This window comes from Pteropus alecto, unplaced genomic scaffold, assembly GCF_000325575.1.
Source record: "Pteropus alecto unplaced genomic scaffold, ASM32557v1 scaffold313, whole genome shotgun sequence".
NCBI lineage: Eukaryota > Metazoa > Chordata > Mammalia > Chiroptera > Pteropodidae > Pteropus > Pteropus alecto.
The window spans coordinates 1,067,292-1,085,816 of record NW_006434832.1 but is presented as its reverse complement, the minus strand read 5'-3'; the positions used below and the strand labels follow the sequence as shown (position 1 = coordinate 1,085,816).

Sequence of the window (18,525 nt, the reverse complement as noted above, 5' to 3'; positions counted from 1 at the left end):
CTACATTGTCGTCAAGGGTCCCATTAGTGGTGTGAATGGTGGGAAATGGCCGTAACCAGCCAGGGGCCCATGGATGCTTACCAAGAAGGGAAAGAAGGATGGTCCCTGTGCTCGCTATTGCTAAGGGGCCAGGCAGAAGGAAGAGTGTTAACTTGAGGAGAGCCACATCCAGCCTAGCAGGTCACTGCAAGGAAAGTCTGGTGGGTACCCAGGCAGAAGCCAGGCAGAGACAGGATTATTTATTGCTATGAGGTAGGGCCAGGGATAGATCAGGATGGAGCCAACATTAGAGCTGCTGTGACCATCAGATCGCAGGGGCGGAGGCTGGAGGGGAAGTAGTCCGATGGGGGAGGCACAATCTCCGTCTTAGGTGAATGTCCACTCTGATGGGGGAGACTCAATCCCTACCCTGGAAGCACCAATCTGATGATAGAGACGCAGTTCTTGTCTTAGGGGGTCCCCAAGTCTAAAAGAGAAAACAATGTCTATCCCAAGAGAAGCCATCCCTTGGGAGAAAAATAAGAGACAAGTTATTGTGTTTGGAGCCCATGTGTGGTCCCCCAGCTCCGAGATGGGAGGCAGGAATGTGGAGGCCAGCATGGCCCCAAGTCTGTAGCTGAGAGGGCTTGGCCCAAGGACCTAGGCATGCTAACTTCCTATCTCCAGCTTTCTGGTACTGGCCTAAATTCACTGCCACTGGCTGTGACATTCCCCACCCTACCTTCCGCTAGCTCCTCCAGGCTCCGCTCTGTCCCTGATGAATTATTGAAGATTCTCACACCAGCAGGAGGCCAGGGCTGCTCACCCTGGTGGAGAGGAGGCGTTGCCCCTTCTCTGTGCCCACACCATGCTCACTCAGGTCGACACCATCCACCAGGAGGCCTGCCTTGTCTACCTTGGCGCCCCTCACCCAAGCACCCCATCCACAGAAAGTCTCCAAGGGGACTGAGGCTCAGAAGGGGAGCAACGCCCTCTGCATCAGACCTGAATCCTCAGCCCAATTATGACAATAACTTGCTCTCTGAGTTTGGGCAAGTCCCTTTCTTTCTGTCCCTCTGGACAATGAGTGGGTTGGACCTAATGGCCTCCCAAATCCCTGCAAATGCCGACCCTCTCTGAGCAGAAGTTGTGAATAAGAGCAGTCTCCGTTTGAGCCTCTGCCATTTAGCAACATGTGACCTTGGGCAACAATTAACCTCCTGGAGCCTCAGTTTCCTGTAAAATGGGCACAAGAGCTGAACCTGCATCCTGGGGCTATTGTGAAGATCAGCGAGATAAACCAGTCTTGGTATAGGACCTAAACCCACAGTACCTGCTTGACAAATGTTACTCATGGCTATTATTATTGTTATTATTTTCTTCCCAGTAATAGTAACATCTCTGACAGCTCTTCTCCTGGACCCCACTTTCCCTTCTCCAGATAACTCTGCCACAGCTGGGCCTTCTGCCCAATTCTTGTCCCAAGTGATCAGTTCCTACACAACCTCCCATCTCATTTCTGTAAGTGCCACCTTCCCACAGTGCCCACCCCTCCCAGGGACAAGGCTGCGCAGCCCCCTCCCTATACACCCGCTACCACTCAGAGGGCTCCCCGCCCTGCCCCCTCTCCTGCAATTATGTAGAGCAAACAAGAGCAGCTGATGGGAAAGCAGCTGCTATTAGCTTAACCTTTCAGGACTGGAGCTGCTGGGATAAGATGGGGAGGCCTGTGGGGAGGGGGCTCCTGAAGCAGGTGGAGCTGGGGGAGGAAAGACCAAGGAAGGGCAGTGGGGAGGGCACTTGCTCTGAGCTACTAAAGGGTAGGACGCAGGCCCAGAAAAAGCAAGAGAAGGGACAGAGAACGATACGAAGCTACGGGAGTGGAATTGAGGAAACCGTAGCAAAGAAATAGGTATGGGAGAGGTGGGAGGCAGAGGAAAGGCTGGGAAAATAAAGCCCCAGATCACTGTGCCGAGCGCCCCGTGCCACGTTCAGCACAGCGCCCCAGCCCCTCACACACAGTAGGATGGGGTGTTAAAGTCCATCTGACACTGTGGAGAATCACAGAGTGAGGATTATCGGAGCTGCAACGGACATCAGACACCGCCTGGCCTGGCTCTCCTATTTTACATATGGGGAAACTGAGGCCCAGAGAGGGCTTTTGCCTTTCCCAAAGTCACAGTAAATGTTCATGGAAACCAGGTGAACTGTCAGGCCCCTGACTCACGGCTCTGAGCTCTTCCCTCTACATCACCCCCGGTCCATCCGTCCATCTACCCATTCATCCAATCAGGCCAGCCAGGTTCCAGCCTGAAGGAGCTCAGATACGGTGGGAGTGACATATGTAAATAAGAAACAAAACACACAGTGGAGAGTCCCACAGAGAGACAAAGTTCCCACCGGGCATGATATGCGATTGCCTCTCCTTAGTAAATTTCATATTATTAAAGCGTGTCAATATGTACAGTGAACAAATAGCTCCTTCTGTGTGAATCAGGGAGGCTTCAGGGAGGAGGTGACTTAGCTCTAGAGCTTGAAGGATGAATTAGAGGAAGCCGTGACAATTGCAGTTTTCCCAGCAGAGCCAGAATCAGGTGCTGGTAGAAGCCGGGGGTTCGGGGAAGCCATTCCTCCCTCTGAGTTCTGAGAGGGAGAAGGAAGCAAGTGTGCAAGGAGGTGGAGAAGGAACGGTGGCTACACGCAGGCCCCTTCCTCCTGAGGTGGAAGGGATGATGGATGGGGTGATTCCTGTGCGACTGCTCAGGAGCGGAAGAGGAGTTTGCCAAAGGTGATCAGGAACCTGAGAAAGGCTTCTGCTTTTCTTCCTGCTCCCGCCCGTGCCTCACCTGCCTCCCTCATTCCCAGCTCAGGTGGGTTAGCCAGGGGAGGGGAGGGACAAGAGTCAGAGATCTGCAGAGGCCTGGGAGAGAGCCCTTCTGCCTGACCTGGCATGGCCAAGCACTAAGACTGGCTGTGACCCTTTATCCTGCAGCCCACTTGGGGGCCACAGGAGGGAATGGGGATGGGAGGGAGTAGGGAAGCTTGACTCACACTTAGCCCACAGCCTCGGCGAGACAGCAAGGAATATTTTTAGGAGCTCATTAAACAAGGAAGAAAGAAAGGGAAGGGAAGGAAGGAAGACAAGGATTATGCATTATTTTTCATCCAAGTGACAGCTCTGAGCATCTCCACTGGAACTGTCATGCAAAAGAAATGGCATGTCTAATATTATTACAGAATGGGTACGCACGCGTGTGTGTGCGTGTGAGCATGTGTGCCACCAGTGTGCAACTCTGCAGGTGGGGGACCTGCAGGTGAGCCTGGGCGAGCCCATGCGTGTGACACAGGGCAGGGGTGCTTGCATGTGCAGCCAGCAGTGGGGACGGCTGTGTGAGTTTGGGAAAGCCAGTGTGTGCGCCTGTGTGAGAGGACTGGGAGTCCTGTCACTGTGACTGGGAGAAACTGCGAAGCCATGTGTAATGGGGCGTGCAGACTGTGTACAACTCTGTGTAATTGGGTGTACATAACCTGGGTGCATGAGACATCACTGGGAAGCTTGTCCCCTCGGAGCTGTGTGGGGCGGGCAAAGAGGTGAGGCAGACACATCCTCATGGGTGAGGGAGCAGCCAGAAAGTGCGGCCGGGTGGGGGTGCACAGGTAGGAGCGGGAGAATGGCTACAGAGGTGACTCAGATTCGAGCTCCCAGAAGGCCATGGGGAAAATGGAGAGGTGAGGAGGGCACTGGGCCCACCTGCCCGGTCCTGAGGGAAGAGGACAGTGGCCAGAGGCCCCTGGCTCACACCCACACTGTCCCTTGTCGGACCTGGCTGACTGTGGTTCTGAAAAGACACCACCGCACGGGTGTGAGTGCAAAATTCTCTTTCTTGAGCCTCAACTCTTTTGGAGGCACTTTAGATGGTCTCACTGAATTTTCACCCCACTCTGGTGAGGTGGGTACGATTATTATTCCCATTTCATGGTTAAGAAGCTTCCCTGACATCACAGAAGCCAGCGGGGAGCAAAGCTGAGGTTCGAATGGGCCTCTGTTGAGTCTCCACATGGCTTCTCGGAGTCAGAGTTTGTGGCTAGAGGGTCATCCAGGAAGGCTGTGACCGTGAGCTTGGGTTTGAGGAGCCATCCCAGGACTTCACTGGGGCTCTTAGGAGGTCTGTCTGGATGAGAGGTGTCCAGCGTGGGGAGGGGCCCCCCGGAAAGCTAGGGGGATGTCTAGGAGCAGCTGCCAGGCAGGGTAGGGAGAGATTCACTTCTGTCAGTGGCTGAGCTCGAGCGAGGGCCCCGCCGACTCGGTAACTAAAGCCAACCTCGTAAGTGGCTAATTGATTTCTGTTCCCTGATTAAATGTGCAGCACTTTACATGGCAGCAGAAGGAGGTCAGCGCTCCCCCCACTTCTCCAACGCCGCGTGCGGAGAGACAAAGAAATTGATTTTCCAATCGATGCTCTGAGCAATGATTAAATGTTCTCTGCACAGCAGGCCTAATGAGTCCCTGAGGGGCGTGCCGGTCTTTTAATTAGAGACTCCCATGGGGGCCCAGGATAGGGGCTGCCCTGGAGTGATGGGGTCCAGCCAGGGAGGAGGCCTCACTCCCAGGGATTGGTGAGCTGGGCCTCTGGGGGAGCATCTTGGCCTGAGGGATGCTGTCTAGGGGTCCCTGGGCATAGAGACCCTGTGGAGGAGTCCTGGGTGCTCAGGCCCATACCAGGCCTCCCTGCCTCCTCCCCCACAGCATCCAAGTAGCCAGGGGTTCTCCCTTCGGTGGGTCAGTCCATTAGCAGTGACAGCGGAGATCAGACCAGACCGGACAGGAAATGAATCCCCTGCTATAAGCTGGCTGCGTTTTCATTACCCAGCTGCCCCATTGGAGGAGCCGACTAAAGACTTTAGAAATTCAAATAAGGCTCTCGGGGGAGAGCGGGGCTTAAACATTCCCCTGCGCAGGCGGCTTTATTGAAGGAATAAACTATATTTGCAAAGTAAGATATTGAGGCTGTCAGTTTCTCTTAGGGATATAATGAGATCCTGGGAGGGAGGGAGGCTGGCAGGATGGCGCTCTGAGGCTGGGAGCCCTAGCCAGGAGCTGGGGTGAGCGCCCTCACATGGGTCAAGCAGAGTCCCCCTACCCCCCAATTCTGTGACCACCACCTGGTGGAATCTAGCCTCTCCCACACACCCATGACCCTCATCTCCTTGTCAGTGCTCCCGAGAGGTGGAGGCAGGAAGATAGAATGGCATGGCTTGGCCATGGAAACTCCAAGATCGAGGGTCCCCTAAAGTCCCCTTCTCTCTCTCTCTCTCTCTCTCTCTCTCTCTATTTTTTACACACACACACACACACACACACACACACACACACCTAGACAGTTCTCCTCCATGCATGGAGCTCTACTTGGGAGGCAGAAGTAGAGGGCAGGAGTCAAGAATCTGGTACGAGGATGTGACCGAGTCTAGCCTCTGCTATTTGCTAGCTGTATAACCTTGGGCAAGTGACTTAACCTCTCTGTGCCTCAGCTGCCTCATCTCTAAAATACTAGTACCTGCCTCAGGGTTGTTGAGAGGGTTAAATGAATTATTACTCATAAAGTATTGAGCATGCACCTATTTTATAGGCAACGCTCAATAAGTTATAGCTATTCTTTATTAAAGAGGTGGGGGAAGAAGTAGAAGGTAATGACCAGTCAACCGCCCTCCCCGCAGGAGGTCCAACCTTCCTCTGATCATCCAAGAGCTACCATCACCATCCCTACCATCACCACCGCCATCACCAACATCGCTATCCCACCATTACCATCACCTCCACCACCTCCACCACCATCACCACTACCTGTACTAGCTCACCATCATCATCATCATGACTCAGACTTAAAGTCAGACACATAGATTGAGATTGAATGGATGGTCAGAGAGGTCAGGGAGAGTGGAACTGTGTGGGATGAGTCCAGAAGGCTTCCTGGGGGAGGAAGTCTATGGACAGTGTGCAGCCTGGGCATAGTTCTTTCTCTCCTCTTCCCTTTTTCACTGACTCCTAAGGGTGGGGGTGTAGGAAATCAAGGTGGAGCTAGCCATTGTTTTGAGCAGGAGACTAAGGTCCAGGACCAGAAAAGAAGAGCAAAGTGACTGGACCCCCAAGCTCATCACCTCAGAGCTCAGACAGGGATGAGGGTAGAGTGCCAGCCCTTGTCCTTCCTCTTTAGTGCCAGTCAGAGTTGCTGCAGCATGGTGTACAGGACAAAGGAGGCCCACGGTCAGATCTGGGGGAGGGGATGTCAAGTGTAATGGGTCAGGCAACAGCTGGGTGTCTGTCACTCTCACTCTGAGGCTGGAGGCGGAGACTGGAGTTGACAGTGTACAGGGTCAGGAGGACAGCAGATACAGAACCAGCCCCAGAGGCCTGCGGAGGTCTGGGCTCTGGGCCTCTGTCATGGCTATACGGAGTTCGATGCTGATTTCCTCCTCAGTGAGACCCAGCCCCTGGTGATGGCAAGGCTGCTGAGACCTAGAAATGCAGAGAAAATAGCCAGGCTCTGCTTCAAACAGCTGCATGACCTTGGGCAAATCAGTTAACCTCCTTGCTTCTCCATGTCTCCTATTGTGAAATGTGGGTGGCTTCAAGATGGCATAGAGAAGGAACATGGGGATTCCTATGTCAAAGGATCCAGGGTTTAAGTACCTCTCCATGTCTTACTAGCTTAAGCTGGTAACCAGGTCACTTGTTATCCCTGGCCTCAGTGTCTTTATCTGCAAAAGGAGTCAGTAATCTCCGTGAATTGCTGTGGAAATAAAGCGAGCACTACAGGGCCCACACATAGTAGGCCCTCAGTGGATTAGCTAGAACTGAATTATCATCTAGCTCTCAAAATCTGAACGTAGGATTCTGAAATGAGTTGCTACCACCACCATCACCACGTCCATCACCACTAATACCATCACCACCTCCATCCACCATCAGAACTACCTCCACCATCACCGTCATTATCATCGTCACAATCTTCACCATCACCAGCCCTATCACCACAAGCATCGCCATCATCATCACCATCACTGCCATCTCACGACCACCACACACACAATATGCTGTTTTAACCTTGAGAGCCAGACGGAAGGAAAAGGTGAAGAAAGGGGCTGTTTCTCTGGAATGTTCATGTGGGCCACGCGGCAAAGCCAGGCCATTCCACCTCCTCCCCCCAAATAAGAGGCTCCCCTCAGAGCGGAACTGGACTTCCTGGGAGAATGACATGAGGCATAGATTCGTGGTGTATGGCACCGGACCCTAAACTTTTTGGTACCAGGGACCGGTGCTCCTGTGAGAATCTCATGCCTGATGATCTGAGGTGGAGCTGAGGTGGTGATGCTAGTGCTGGGGAGCGGCTGCAAACACAGATGAAGCTTCACTCACTGGCTCATCTCCTGCTGTGCCTGCAGCCTGGTTCCTAACTGGCCAAGGGTTCCTAGCAGTCTGCAGCCCGGGGGTGCTGGGGACCCCTGGTGTATGGAATGATGGGTCTCTCGTACCCTGCAATTCCTCCCCAGTTTCTTCCCCTTGTCAGTGAAGAGAGATAGTGTCTACCACTGGCAAAGGGGCAGGGAAGAGGTTAGTATGAGTTAAGGCCCTACTATGTGCCAGGTATCATCTTTGGTACTGGACCTCCTAGCAGTCTGCAGCCCGGGGGTGCTGGGGACCCCTGGTGTATGGAATGATGGGTCTCTCGTACCCTGCAATTCCTCCCCAGTTTCTTCCCCTTGTCAGTGAAGAGAGATAGTGTCTACCACTGGCAAAGGGGCAGGGAAGAGGTTAGTATGAGTTAAGGCCCTACTATGTGCCAGGTATCATCTTTGGTATTTTCTATACTTAATCTCATTTGATGTTGATGACACCATAATGATGGGGATTAGTTGCTGTGTTTTAACTGAGAAAGAAACTGGAACTTGGAGAGATGAATGATTGCTTGGGGTCACCCAGCCAGTGAGGGTCCAAACTGAGATTTCAGTTTCACATTCATACTCTCCACCATTCTCAGATGGCCTGGTTGCCCAGGAGGACAGACCTGCAGAGACAAGAGAGGGGTGCGAAGGAGATGATCCTGGGATGAGAGGGAGATTCTGGGTCATTTTTGAGAATTCAGCTAGAAGAGCAAGACATCTGGGTCCCCAAGCAGGGCATCCAGACACTGCTCTCTGGCCCCCTGGGGACATCGCACTTCATTGTGTGTTTGTATTCTTCCATCGATTCTAAACATTGTGCTGGCAAGAACCCTGTCTGGTTTTTGCAGTGGCTTCCAGGATGCAGCACAGGACCTGGCACCTGGATGAACAATGGTTGTTGAATAAATACATGAATGAATCCGTGAAAGCATGAATTAATCAGGATGTCAAAACCTGAGTGGAAAACTGCACTGAGTGACCAATAAAAACAGGAAAACGATAGCCAGTGCAACTTCTCCTGCTTATTATTATTATTCGTTTGCATTTCTGATTTTATAGAAATGGTTGTTCCAGTGCATAAACTGATTGATGCCCCAGAACAAATACCTTGAAACAGACCCCAAGTAAGAAGAACAATTATTTAACAGAGCACCTAGGGGCATGGGGTGTGGGGACATTATTCTTGTGCATGGTAAAGCAGATGAAATAAAAAATTTATACCAAAAACATGTTTGATTCCTCAAAGTGGCTTTCTTCCCCAGCCCCCTCCTCAAGCCCTGCCTTATGCACCAGTTGCTATTCATGTCTCGGGGCCAGGAGCAAAGAGTCAGCCCATGGTTCCCAAGCTCAGCTCCAGGGGCCAGGGGTCTAGGCAAAGTCTGGTTAGCACGGCTCACCGTTCAAGGAGGGAGATTCAGTTGCCTCTCTCTCCCCGCTGCGGCTCTGAGAGGTAAGGGCAGCCAGGCCAGTCACTGGTCTCATCTGGGCCCCTGTGGGTGATGAGATGGGCATTGATGGGTGAGTTAGCAGCCGGGCCAGAGTGGCAGAGCCAGCTGCCTTGGGCACTGTCTTCCCTGCTTGTCACCACTCCCGGCTGCCCAAGCAGCAAAGCAAAGCCACAGTGACAAGATCTAGAGGGGAGAGGCTCCAGCTGGGGGGTGCTGCTGGTCTCACAGGCCACTGGAGCAGCAACGTGACAGCTTCTCTTTGGGAGGGCCCTCTGTCCCCAGCTCCTGCCCCATCTGTCTTGACTCTTGTCAGTCTTCATTTCCTTGGCTTGTCTTTGTCTCTGTCATGCTTCCGTTCTGGACTGATATCAGCTCTGAATGGTCGTCGGTCCACACCTCTATCCACTCCTCCTCCCTCTTCCTCGCCCCCTGACCTCAGGACCCAGTCCCATCTGCTCCCTACACACACACACACACACACACACACACACACGCACGCACGCACGCACACACACACCACCTCAGACAGGAAACAGGAGGTTCCACACACACACACACACACACATACACACACCACCTCAGACAGGAAACAGGAGGTTTCCTCCCAGGACCTGTGATTAATACCTGTGGGGAATGGCTGGGGTCTGGGACTCCAATGAATGGGTTTGTGAGTGAGCTGGTGTGTCTGCAAAGATGTAAGCAGAAGAGGGAGCCTTGATGTGGATGCGGGAGTTAGAAAACATGTATATACACATGAGCGTGATAGCATATATATGTGAGTGTTGAAAGAATGTGTGTGAGGGCAGGGTCAGTGTGTGCACGAGGGGGAGTCGGTTGCAGGTGGAAGGATGCAAGTGACTGAATGTGGAAGCAGGGCCAGGGGCAGATGGAAAACACATCCTCTGAGCTGGTCTTTTTGAAGGTGGAGGCTGCCAGCCCCATGCCCTGCTTGATTACCCCCATCTCTGTCATCCTGGGCTCCCTCAAATCAGATCAGAGTGTGGGGAAGGGAAATTGAAGCTACTAAACTCTGGGCAGGCCCCCTGCCCACTCCTTGGGCCTGTCAGCCACTGATCTGGTCCATGTTCCTATAAATATTTACAAATCCCAGCTGCTGAGGAGCAAGACATCCTCCACCAGCTGGAAGCTCCTGGCCTGGAAGCTATGGGGAAGGAACAGGGCAGAAGGAAAGGTGAGGCTGCACGGGAGAGGCAGGCGGCCAGGACTTCGGGGTTCAGTTCCTAGTTTGCCAAAGGTTAGTCTGTGTGTCCAGTGTGTCCTCACCAGGAACTGTGAACCCAAAAAAAAGCTCTTCATCTATGCCTCTGCCTCAAGAAGCCTGCACTGCCCCTATCTGATGGGACAGGGCCCCCATCACAGCCAACCTATTCATGTCTCTCTATTAGGGTTAAAGGGAGGGGTCTTTTTACTTTTTAAAAGACACAGAATTCTTCCTGAGTGCCTAGAGGGTATTATTTCTCTGAACTCAAAATCTTCCCAGGACTCCTGATATATCCATCTGGATCTTTCTAAATTGGAGGCTTGAAGACTGGCAGCTCGGTGATCCCCATTGCAAGAGCCCCCTCTATAACCCCTGAGGGGAACTAAAGCGCTTTAATCTGGCCTCATCCTCTGCCCCCAGACAGCCCTGTCACTTCTGGATCTGGGCTGGCTATGGGAACCCAGAGGAGGGGGAATTAGGTGGCACCTGTGGGGCGGGCTCACTTTCCCCAGTCCGTCAACATCATGGGCCAGGCTGGTGGTCAGATACCGTGGTGAACCTTCTCAGGCAGAGGTTGATGATTATTGACCCTCTATTGCCAGTGCCCAGCTCAGTGGCAGGTACACCGCAAGTCCCTTGGGCATTCGTGTGGAGTCATCAGCTAGCTGTATGCCTGGATCTCCAAGTCAAGTTTCCCAATAGCGCTTGGTGGCAACTTCCAACTCCTAGTCCCAGAAGACGTGGGCCTAAGGGATGGCACCAAAGTCCAGGGTGTCTCGGGCCTCCTGGACACAGGAACCCTGACGCCAAGTAAGCTGAGATCTCTTCCCATGTCTTGGCAAGAATTTCAGATTTATTAATGCTGGACCCTCCTGGCCCCCAGTGGGACTCCTGTTGGCCTTGTCCAGGTATGCTTATATCCTGGTTTAGATTTGTCCAAGAAGCCAGACAATGGAGTGGGAGAAAAAAAGAGGAAGAGGGAACCCCAGGACATTGTGGGGCCTCTGGCTGCTTGTGTGAACACCCTCATGGGGCATCAAAGGCAGGCAGGCAGGGGCTGCTGCTCTGCCAGAGGACTGAAGCCAGGACTGTGGCTTCCCATCTCCTCTTGGGGGCCCAGGACAGCTGTTTTCATGGGGGGTGGGGAGTGGCTAACTATCTCAATAAGATGAGAAGGAGAGGCTGGGGTGATGCTCAGATCTGCCAATCTTCTTAGTCCAGAGTTCTGATGAGGGGGTGAGGGAGAGGACAGAGAGCAGAGCAAAAATAAGGGGGTTCAGGGAGACCAAAAGTGTGACCTTCTCAGCTGCCAGAAAGGAAGAGCAGGGACTGGGAGGAGGGATCAGGAGGAGGACAGTCTGGAGCTGGCATGTGCTCTGGAAGAGAGGTCCAGTGATAGCAGTGGCGCAGGAAGAGTTAAGAATATTCCTAAAATAGCCCAGCCAAAGCCTAAGCCAGCCAGCCAGTGCCTCTCCCGGAGAGCAGATCTATAGCGGGAAAAGTCAGCCTGCTCTGTGCCCACCGCCTGCTGCCTGGCTGGGCCTGCTAATTAAGCCTCCCACCCTACCTCTCCGCCAGCCCCTCCCGCTCTAGTGGGGGCAGGGGTGGGTGTACGCAGAGGGGCTGTGTCTCCCCAATGATAGGGAACTCCAACTGGGACCAGGAGTCCTGTGGCCTGGCACCCCCTACATATATACCGCTGGCCTGGATCAGTGAAGGGCACATAGATGGATAGACAGGCAAAGTGCAGGCCTGTGGATGAGATCGAGGCTGACAGGACAGAGCAGCCAAGTTCTCCCAACCCCATACATGCACAGTCAGCCGTAGGGTAGGGACTCCCAGGAAGCCCATCAGACACCAGCTTCTCCCAGCTCTGTGTTCACCCTCCACTTGAGGCATTTTGAGTGAGGCTGGGCCAGGGGAGTTCCTCCAAGGACAAACCACACCTCTGGTTCAGGGGCAGGACCAACAGCATAATTTATGGGGCCCAGTGCAAAATGAAAATGTGTAAAGTCCTTTGTTCAAAAATTGTTAAGGATTTCAAGGCGGTGGCAGCAGAGTGTGAGACCTTTGCCACTGCACAGGTGGCACGTCCATGAAGCTGACCCTGTTCAGGAGTTTGGTTTAGTGAACACTTACTAAGCACCACTCTACTGGCTCTGTCACCTCAGAGATCACCTCTCAGTCACTCCTGTCCTCAAATGTATGGAGAGGAAGTGCTCTGAACACGGGTTAGGGGCTGAGCCACCTGCAACCCTGGTTGACTTGGGCTCTCCAAGGATCCCGCTGCAACCAGAGTTCTAACCCTGGTACCCAGCTGTGAGACCTCCTTGAGAACCACCTTCCACCACCACCTAGTGGAGCTGTGGAGACCACCTAGCACAGGAGTGAGCGATCAGCCACTCCTCCCCCTGTCCCCTGACTTCCACCAGTGGGGTCCTGAAAAGAGCCCTCGGAGCTCCCATCTGGCTCTGACTCATATAGGTCTGTGACCTTGAGCGTGCCATTTCCCCTCTCCCAGCTTCAGTTCCCCTGTCTGTCAGAGGTGTCTCTAAGACCTTTCCAGACACTAAGTTCTAGGACTCCTGGGGTGAGAATACAAGAAAAGGTTTTTCCTAGAAAGAATAGGGCTTCCAAAAAAAAAAAAAAAAAAAAAAAGCCTTCCCCACTCATCCTAGGGAGCAGGAGGCTTTTTCCCTTATGCTCCCATCCTCAGATCTGGGGGTGTCTTCCCCAGAACACAGAAAAACAAACTGCTGTCCACCAGCCCAGTCCTTCCCCAACCACCCTCTCCCCACCCCTTCTCCTCCCCCAGCTGCCTGCCTTTCCCCACGTTGCCTGTGAGCTGGGGCCAGGGCTGAGGGGTCTGGAAGAGTCAAGGCCTATGGGAGGGGGTGGGGAGCATGCGACTAAACTGGCCAGGCAGGGCCTTCTCTCTGCATTTTTGCAGGAGGCTCAGCATAATTGCACTGCCTGTCACTCCTGCATCCCGCTATCTGTCTCACAGGCTGACCCCACGCACCCGCCATTATATTGGTTCCTGTTGGGACTGCGGAGCCTCATTACTTATACATGCAGCTGGGAGATGCAGGCCTGGCTGAGGGGAGAAGGGCCCTCAGATGAGGTCTTCTCTTTCACAGTGGAGGCCTTTACAGAGCTGCCTCCCTGGAGCTGGATTTGGGATGGGCAGCCCCCAGTTGTGGCTTCGGGCCAGTGGGGGTGGGGAGGAGGAGGCCCTGAGCCACCCCAAATCACACCACAACCTCCATTCTCCCCCATTTGCTGACCAAATGCCCTTCCACAAAGTGGGGCTGAAATTATGGAGGCTTTTCCCATGGAGGATCTAGAAGTGTCTGAGTTTAAATGTCATGAAGAGATTTAAAATTTGTTAACGGATGTCAATAGAGAATTTTCTTTAGCATGAGAATCACAGCCTTTCAGCTCTGCCCTGGACAATTCTCCAGCTCAGAGAAAGAAATGGAAGCCCTTAAATGTGATGAAACTTCCCCAAGCACACATGGCAAGTTGGTGGCCTCACGGGACCTTGAGGGCCAGTCTCCGCCTCTTGGTGCCCAACTTCCTATCCTGCCTAAGCCAGGGCTGTAGACTGATGTCTTCAACCAAAAACCAGAAATATGCCGTTTATAGTCCTGGGCTTTGACCCAGCTGTTCTTTCTCCCTGAAGTGCCTTTCTTTGCTTTTCTCACCAGCTATGTGCCTGCTGAGCTGAGTGGTAAAGGGTCCCAACCTTGGGTCAAACACACCTGATGTCTAATGCTGACTCTTCTTCTTATCAGCTGTGCAATTTGGGCAGGCTACTTAACCTCTCTGAGCCTCAGCATCTTCATCGCCAACATGGAGATGATAATGCTTATTTCTTAGACTTCCAGTGAGGATTAAATGAAATGCAAAGAGCCTGGCACCTATCAGTACTCAGGTAAGAGCAACAACATTCAACCATCCTTAATTCATTTCATAAACATTTCAAGATCCTTCCAGAAACCTGGAAGTCCCCACCCCACCCTCATCCCATCAGATCAGTCCATTTATCAGCTCTCACCGGACCACTGCAATTGCCTCCTATCTAATCTCCCTATGACACTTTTACTCTATTTTAACCCCTCCTCCCCACAGTAGCCAGAATGACCTTTCTAATCTGAGAAATCTGATTATATTGCTCACTCGACACCCTTCAGTAGTTTCTAATTGTCCTCAGGATAAATTATACATTCCTTGTCGGGGCCCACAAGGCCCTGCAAGCTTATTCTTAGCACATGCTATTCCCTCACTCTGGAATAATCTTCCCTCCCTCCCTCCCTCCCTCTCTCTTCCACCTCTGGCAGCCATCCTATTCACCTCGCCTTCTTTTCATCAGGGCTTAACTTAAATATCACCTCCTCCAGGAAGCTTCTCATAATTCCCTGCTTCCAGATGAATTTAGGCGACACAGCTGCATGCTCCTGTAGCACCCTACACATTCCCAGGCAGCTTACTTGCCAAGCTACATAGCAGTTACTTATTGAAGTGTCCAGGTTCCTGCCATACACTGCAAACCACATGAGGTCAGAAGTCTTTGTCATGCTTATCACTTTGTTTTGTAATAATAAGAATGTGGTAGATAGTCACTTAATATGGACTTATAGAATGGATGGAGGATGGATGAATGAATGGATAAATAGATGGAAAACTGACACCTCCCCTGTAAAGTCTTCCTGGAGTCCTTTGAGCAGGGAATTTTTCATCTGTGCTTCGTAACACCTAGCACAAACCTCTACCCAAGTCTTGGTTTCCTTGGCTACAGAGTGGGAAAATAAAGGTACCTCCCTTATGGGGTTATTGATGTTAAATGGCCATGTAATAGTTTTAAGTCCATGCTAATAATAGATTGTGAAATTTAAATGAGATAATCCACATAAAGTGCCTTAGAACCAGATCTTGCACTTAGTAAGTGCTCAAAAAATGTTAGCTGCAATAATTATCATAGCATTTATCATTTCTTCCTTCCTGTAATCCCTGCCAAAGAGTGAGCGCCTCAGGGGTACTGCTTACGTCTAACTTATTTTTGGACACACCACCACTACCACCTGGCAGTGCCTCACTAGGTGTTTTCAGTAAATGTTTACTGAAGGAACAAATGAACAAATGAATTCAGACCTGCCAGCTGATGAGTCAGGGCACCCCTTTCACTGCTCTCAAACCCGGACACAAACGCAATCTCTAATAAATTCACACCCACTCAGATTCATTCGAAGAACCCCAAAATACCAGGGAAGAGCCACCCAGTTTCCTAGAGTCAGCCATGCATAAATAAAGAACTTACCCACATTCTTGCACCCTCCACACACCAACGCAATGCCCAGCACCCCATCCCTACCCCTGGAGTGAGGGGGCTGCAGGAGCGAAGAGCTCTCACTCACAGGAGGGAAAGCCAAGCTAGACCTTCAGGTCCCGGCACTGCTGGCATCCGAGCTACAGATCCTGCTGCCCTCCCTTCCTTTGCTGCTCATCTTTTTTCCCTTTCTGAAAACCTGGCTGCCTGATCTTGGCAGGTGGTTGAGGAAGAGACCTGGGAGCCAGAACTCCCGCCTTCCTTCCTCACTCATCTAGTCCTGTCTCTCAACCTGGCAGTATAAGCCATTGTCCTCCTCTGCTAATGCCAGGCTCAGAAGTCTGTAAGAAAAAGGCGAGAGAAGGAGATCCGAGGCCTGGGGTGATGGAAGGGCCTTCTTAGCCTTGAAGTGGAATAATGTTATTAGTCACCATTTATTAAGTGCATTATACGGATCAGATACTGAACCCAGCATTTTCCATTCATTATATCTCATTTAATCCTCACAACAACCCTTTTTCCAGCGGAAGACAGTTAAGGCGCAGCGGGTTAGGTGACTGGCCTAAAATCACCAGGTGGGATTGGCACGCAGCTTTTTAATTCCAGAATCTTCAACTACCAGGTTTTAGAGAATTTGGGATGGGTGAGTAGGGTGGGAAGGCTTGGGGTCCTCAGGTGTTAAGCTGGGAAGACGCCCTCCAAGGCAGCACTCGTCCCCCTCAGTCAGGCCCTCATCTCCCTCCGAAAAGGGGCGCCGAGAGCCTCGGCTGGGGTACACGTCCTTCGGAACTTGGGCGGGGCAGGGGCGGGGCCTGGCGAGTCCCGGGGAGGCGCGGGCTGGTGGCCCAGGCTCACAGGCTAAGATGGTTGTTAATTAAAGTGCTGGCACCAGCTCCTCTCTGCAAAGTTTGAAGCCTTTATTTTCCACTCCAGCGAAGCGGGGAGAATCCGGCTGGGCTGACAGAGACGCCACATCGCGCCAGGGGAGCGGGCGCTCTTTCGGGGCGGGGGGCCTTGGACGCCCGGGCGAGTGCGGGTGGTGGGTGCTCCCGCCCCTTCTCAGCCTCGGGCGGCCAGCTGCAGTTTCCCTGGCGGGTTCTGGGAGGGCTGCGAGGGGCGGACGAGTACCAGCAGCCTAGCTAAAGAGGGACCCGTTTGCGTGCGAACTAGGGGGAGGAGGCTGCACAATCATACACTAATTACCGCGCCCTTGTCCCTCGGGTCACGAGCCCTGTCGCTCTTCAAGGAGTCATACTGGGGGAGACCGCGGAGGGGGTCAGGAGGCCGGACTGGCAGCTGAGAGCTGAGGACTGCTCTTTTTGAGCCTGGGGAGCCTCCATCCCCTGCACTTGACATCTTCTTCCCTTTGGGCAATGGAAAGCGCCTAGGGACCTAATGGTGTGGAGCCAGGCTGCGAGTTTGAATCCTGGTTCTGCCAATTTTTAGTTGTGTGACTTCTGGTAGATCTCTTAATCTGCTAGAGCCTCAGTTCTCCGTCTGTAAAATGAGGACAATGATGGGCTTTACCTCTATGGATTGATGTGAAGATCAAGTGTGACCGCGTATCTAAAGCATTCAACACGGGGCCTGGCACACAGTAAGCCCTGAAGAAATGCTATTTATTGAATTGTTTTGGCTCCCTCCTTGGCAGTGGGGGTCATTCTAACCCCGGCTCAGCTGTCAGCGCTTGGAAAGTCCTCTCTTACAGCTCACCACTGGATATCCTGCTGCCCCCTTCCTCCTCCCAGCTCTGGATGGGGTTCAGCAATCCCAACCTTGGTTGGAGAAAGTCAGGGCGTCATAAGGACCCCACGACAGGTCAGCAAGAGGAGAGTGTGAGCTGGGAGGGTACCTCTCAGGAGAAAAGAAAGAGGCTGGAGGGGCATCCTTTAGCCATGGCAAAAGGCAGAGCCCTCCCTGGTGGGCTGGGTTAAAGGAGGGGGAAGGAGGAGCAGTGGAGCTGGGTCTCCAATAATGTGACAAATACTTTTATGGAAGCAGACACAGCTCAGTTTATGCAACCTAAACACTTTGCTGCACTTGGGGAAGAGGATTTGCCTCATGCAACCTGATAGGAAGAAGAGTTAGGGGCCTGCTGAGAAGCCTGGGGTGGGGAGAAGGAGCTGAGGGGCTGGGTGAACACAACCCCTCCTCCTCTTGGAGGCTGGAAAAGGGGACCGCCACCTAGGGATATGTTTGTACCGATCAGAAAGGAGAAATAACGTGGGGGTTCCCACTTTCTCAAGGCCCCCAGTTCTCCGCTGTCTAAAAGCATAGATAAGGGGAGTGATCAGAGGAAGATGGAGGAGACTCCACCTCCAGGATAAAGCAGCCTGGTCTGGACTGGAGCTTGGTGAGAAAGGGGAAGAGGAGAGGAGGAGTAGGCAGAAGATTCTGGCCCCTGGGTGGGGAGGAAGGTGGGTCAGGGAACAGCCCGGAGCCAGAAAAAAAGGAGGGAGCGGCTGCTGTCAGTACCGGGATCCCGCTAGGCACCCTGACAGTATGATCTCCCCAGGATCTCCCCGACAGGCGATCTGAAAGGCTTGAGTGCAGGATGCCCCCCTCCCCATCCTCCTTTTGCCTTTCCCCCCTCATCACCCTCCTCCTCGTCCTTTTTGCTTCCCGCTCCAGCATTCCCTCAGCCCCTCTCTTTGTCCCCAGCAGACCGGGGTGCTCCTCCTTGCCTCCGCCCCCCTGCAGACAGTGGCCCCTCTCGTCTCCTGTCCCTCTCGGTTTTCCTCGTAGCCAACCCTCGAGGCTTCTCCTTCCTAGTCCCTCCAGCTCTCTCTAGATTTCCTGGTGGCCCTCTCTTCTATTCGCTCTTTGGTCCCTGTTCTCCTTTTCCCTATGGGAGCCTCTTTTCCAGACTCTGGCTCCTATCTCATTTCCGAATCTCTGTCGCTCCCTCAGTCTCTCCCTTCCTGTGCTGGCTCTGGTCCTCCTCTCCGTGGCACCGCCCCCTCTATCCCGCCCCTATGAGTGGGCGGAGCCCTACCGCCCGCGGCCCAATTAGGCGTCGGCCCCTCCTTCAGCACCACCCATCGCGGGCGCTGAGTCGCGCGAAGCGGGTGAAGCGGGGCGGGGTGGAGGGGGCGGTGGCCCCAGAG

At 53.0% G+C, this 18,525-nt stretch overlaps 1 protein-coding gene across 1 annotated transcript in view; it reads left to right on the top strand.

Moving 5' to 3' along the window:
- The first annotated feature begins 3,691 nt into the window (after positions 1–3,691).
- Positions 3,692–18,525, top strand: part of C1QL1 (complement C1q like 1) — a 23,866-nt gene continuing 9,032 nt past the window's right edge. Inside the window, exons 1-2 of the mRNA XM_025045611.1 lie at positions 3,692–3,708; positions 6,947–7,106. Coding sequence (XP_024901379.1) covers positions 3,692–3,708; positions 6,947–7,106 — 177 coding nt within the window. The remainder of the gene's footprint in view (positions 3,709–6,946; positions 7,107–18,525) is intronic.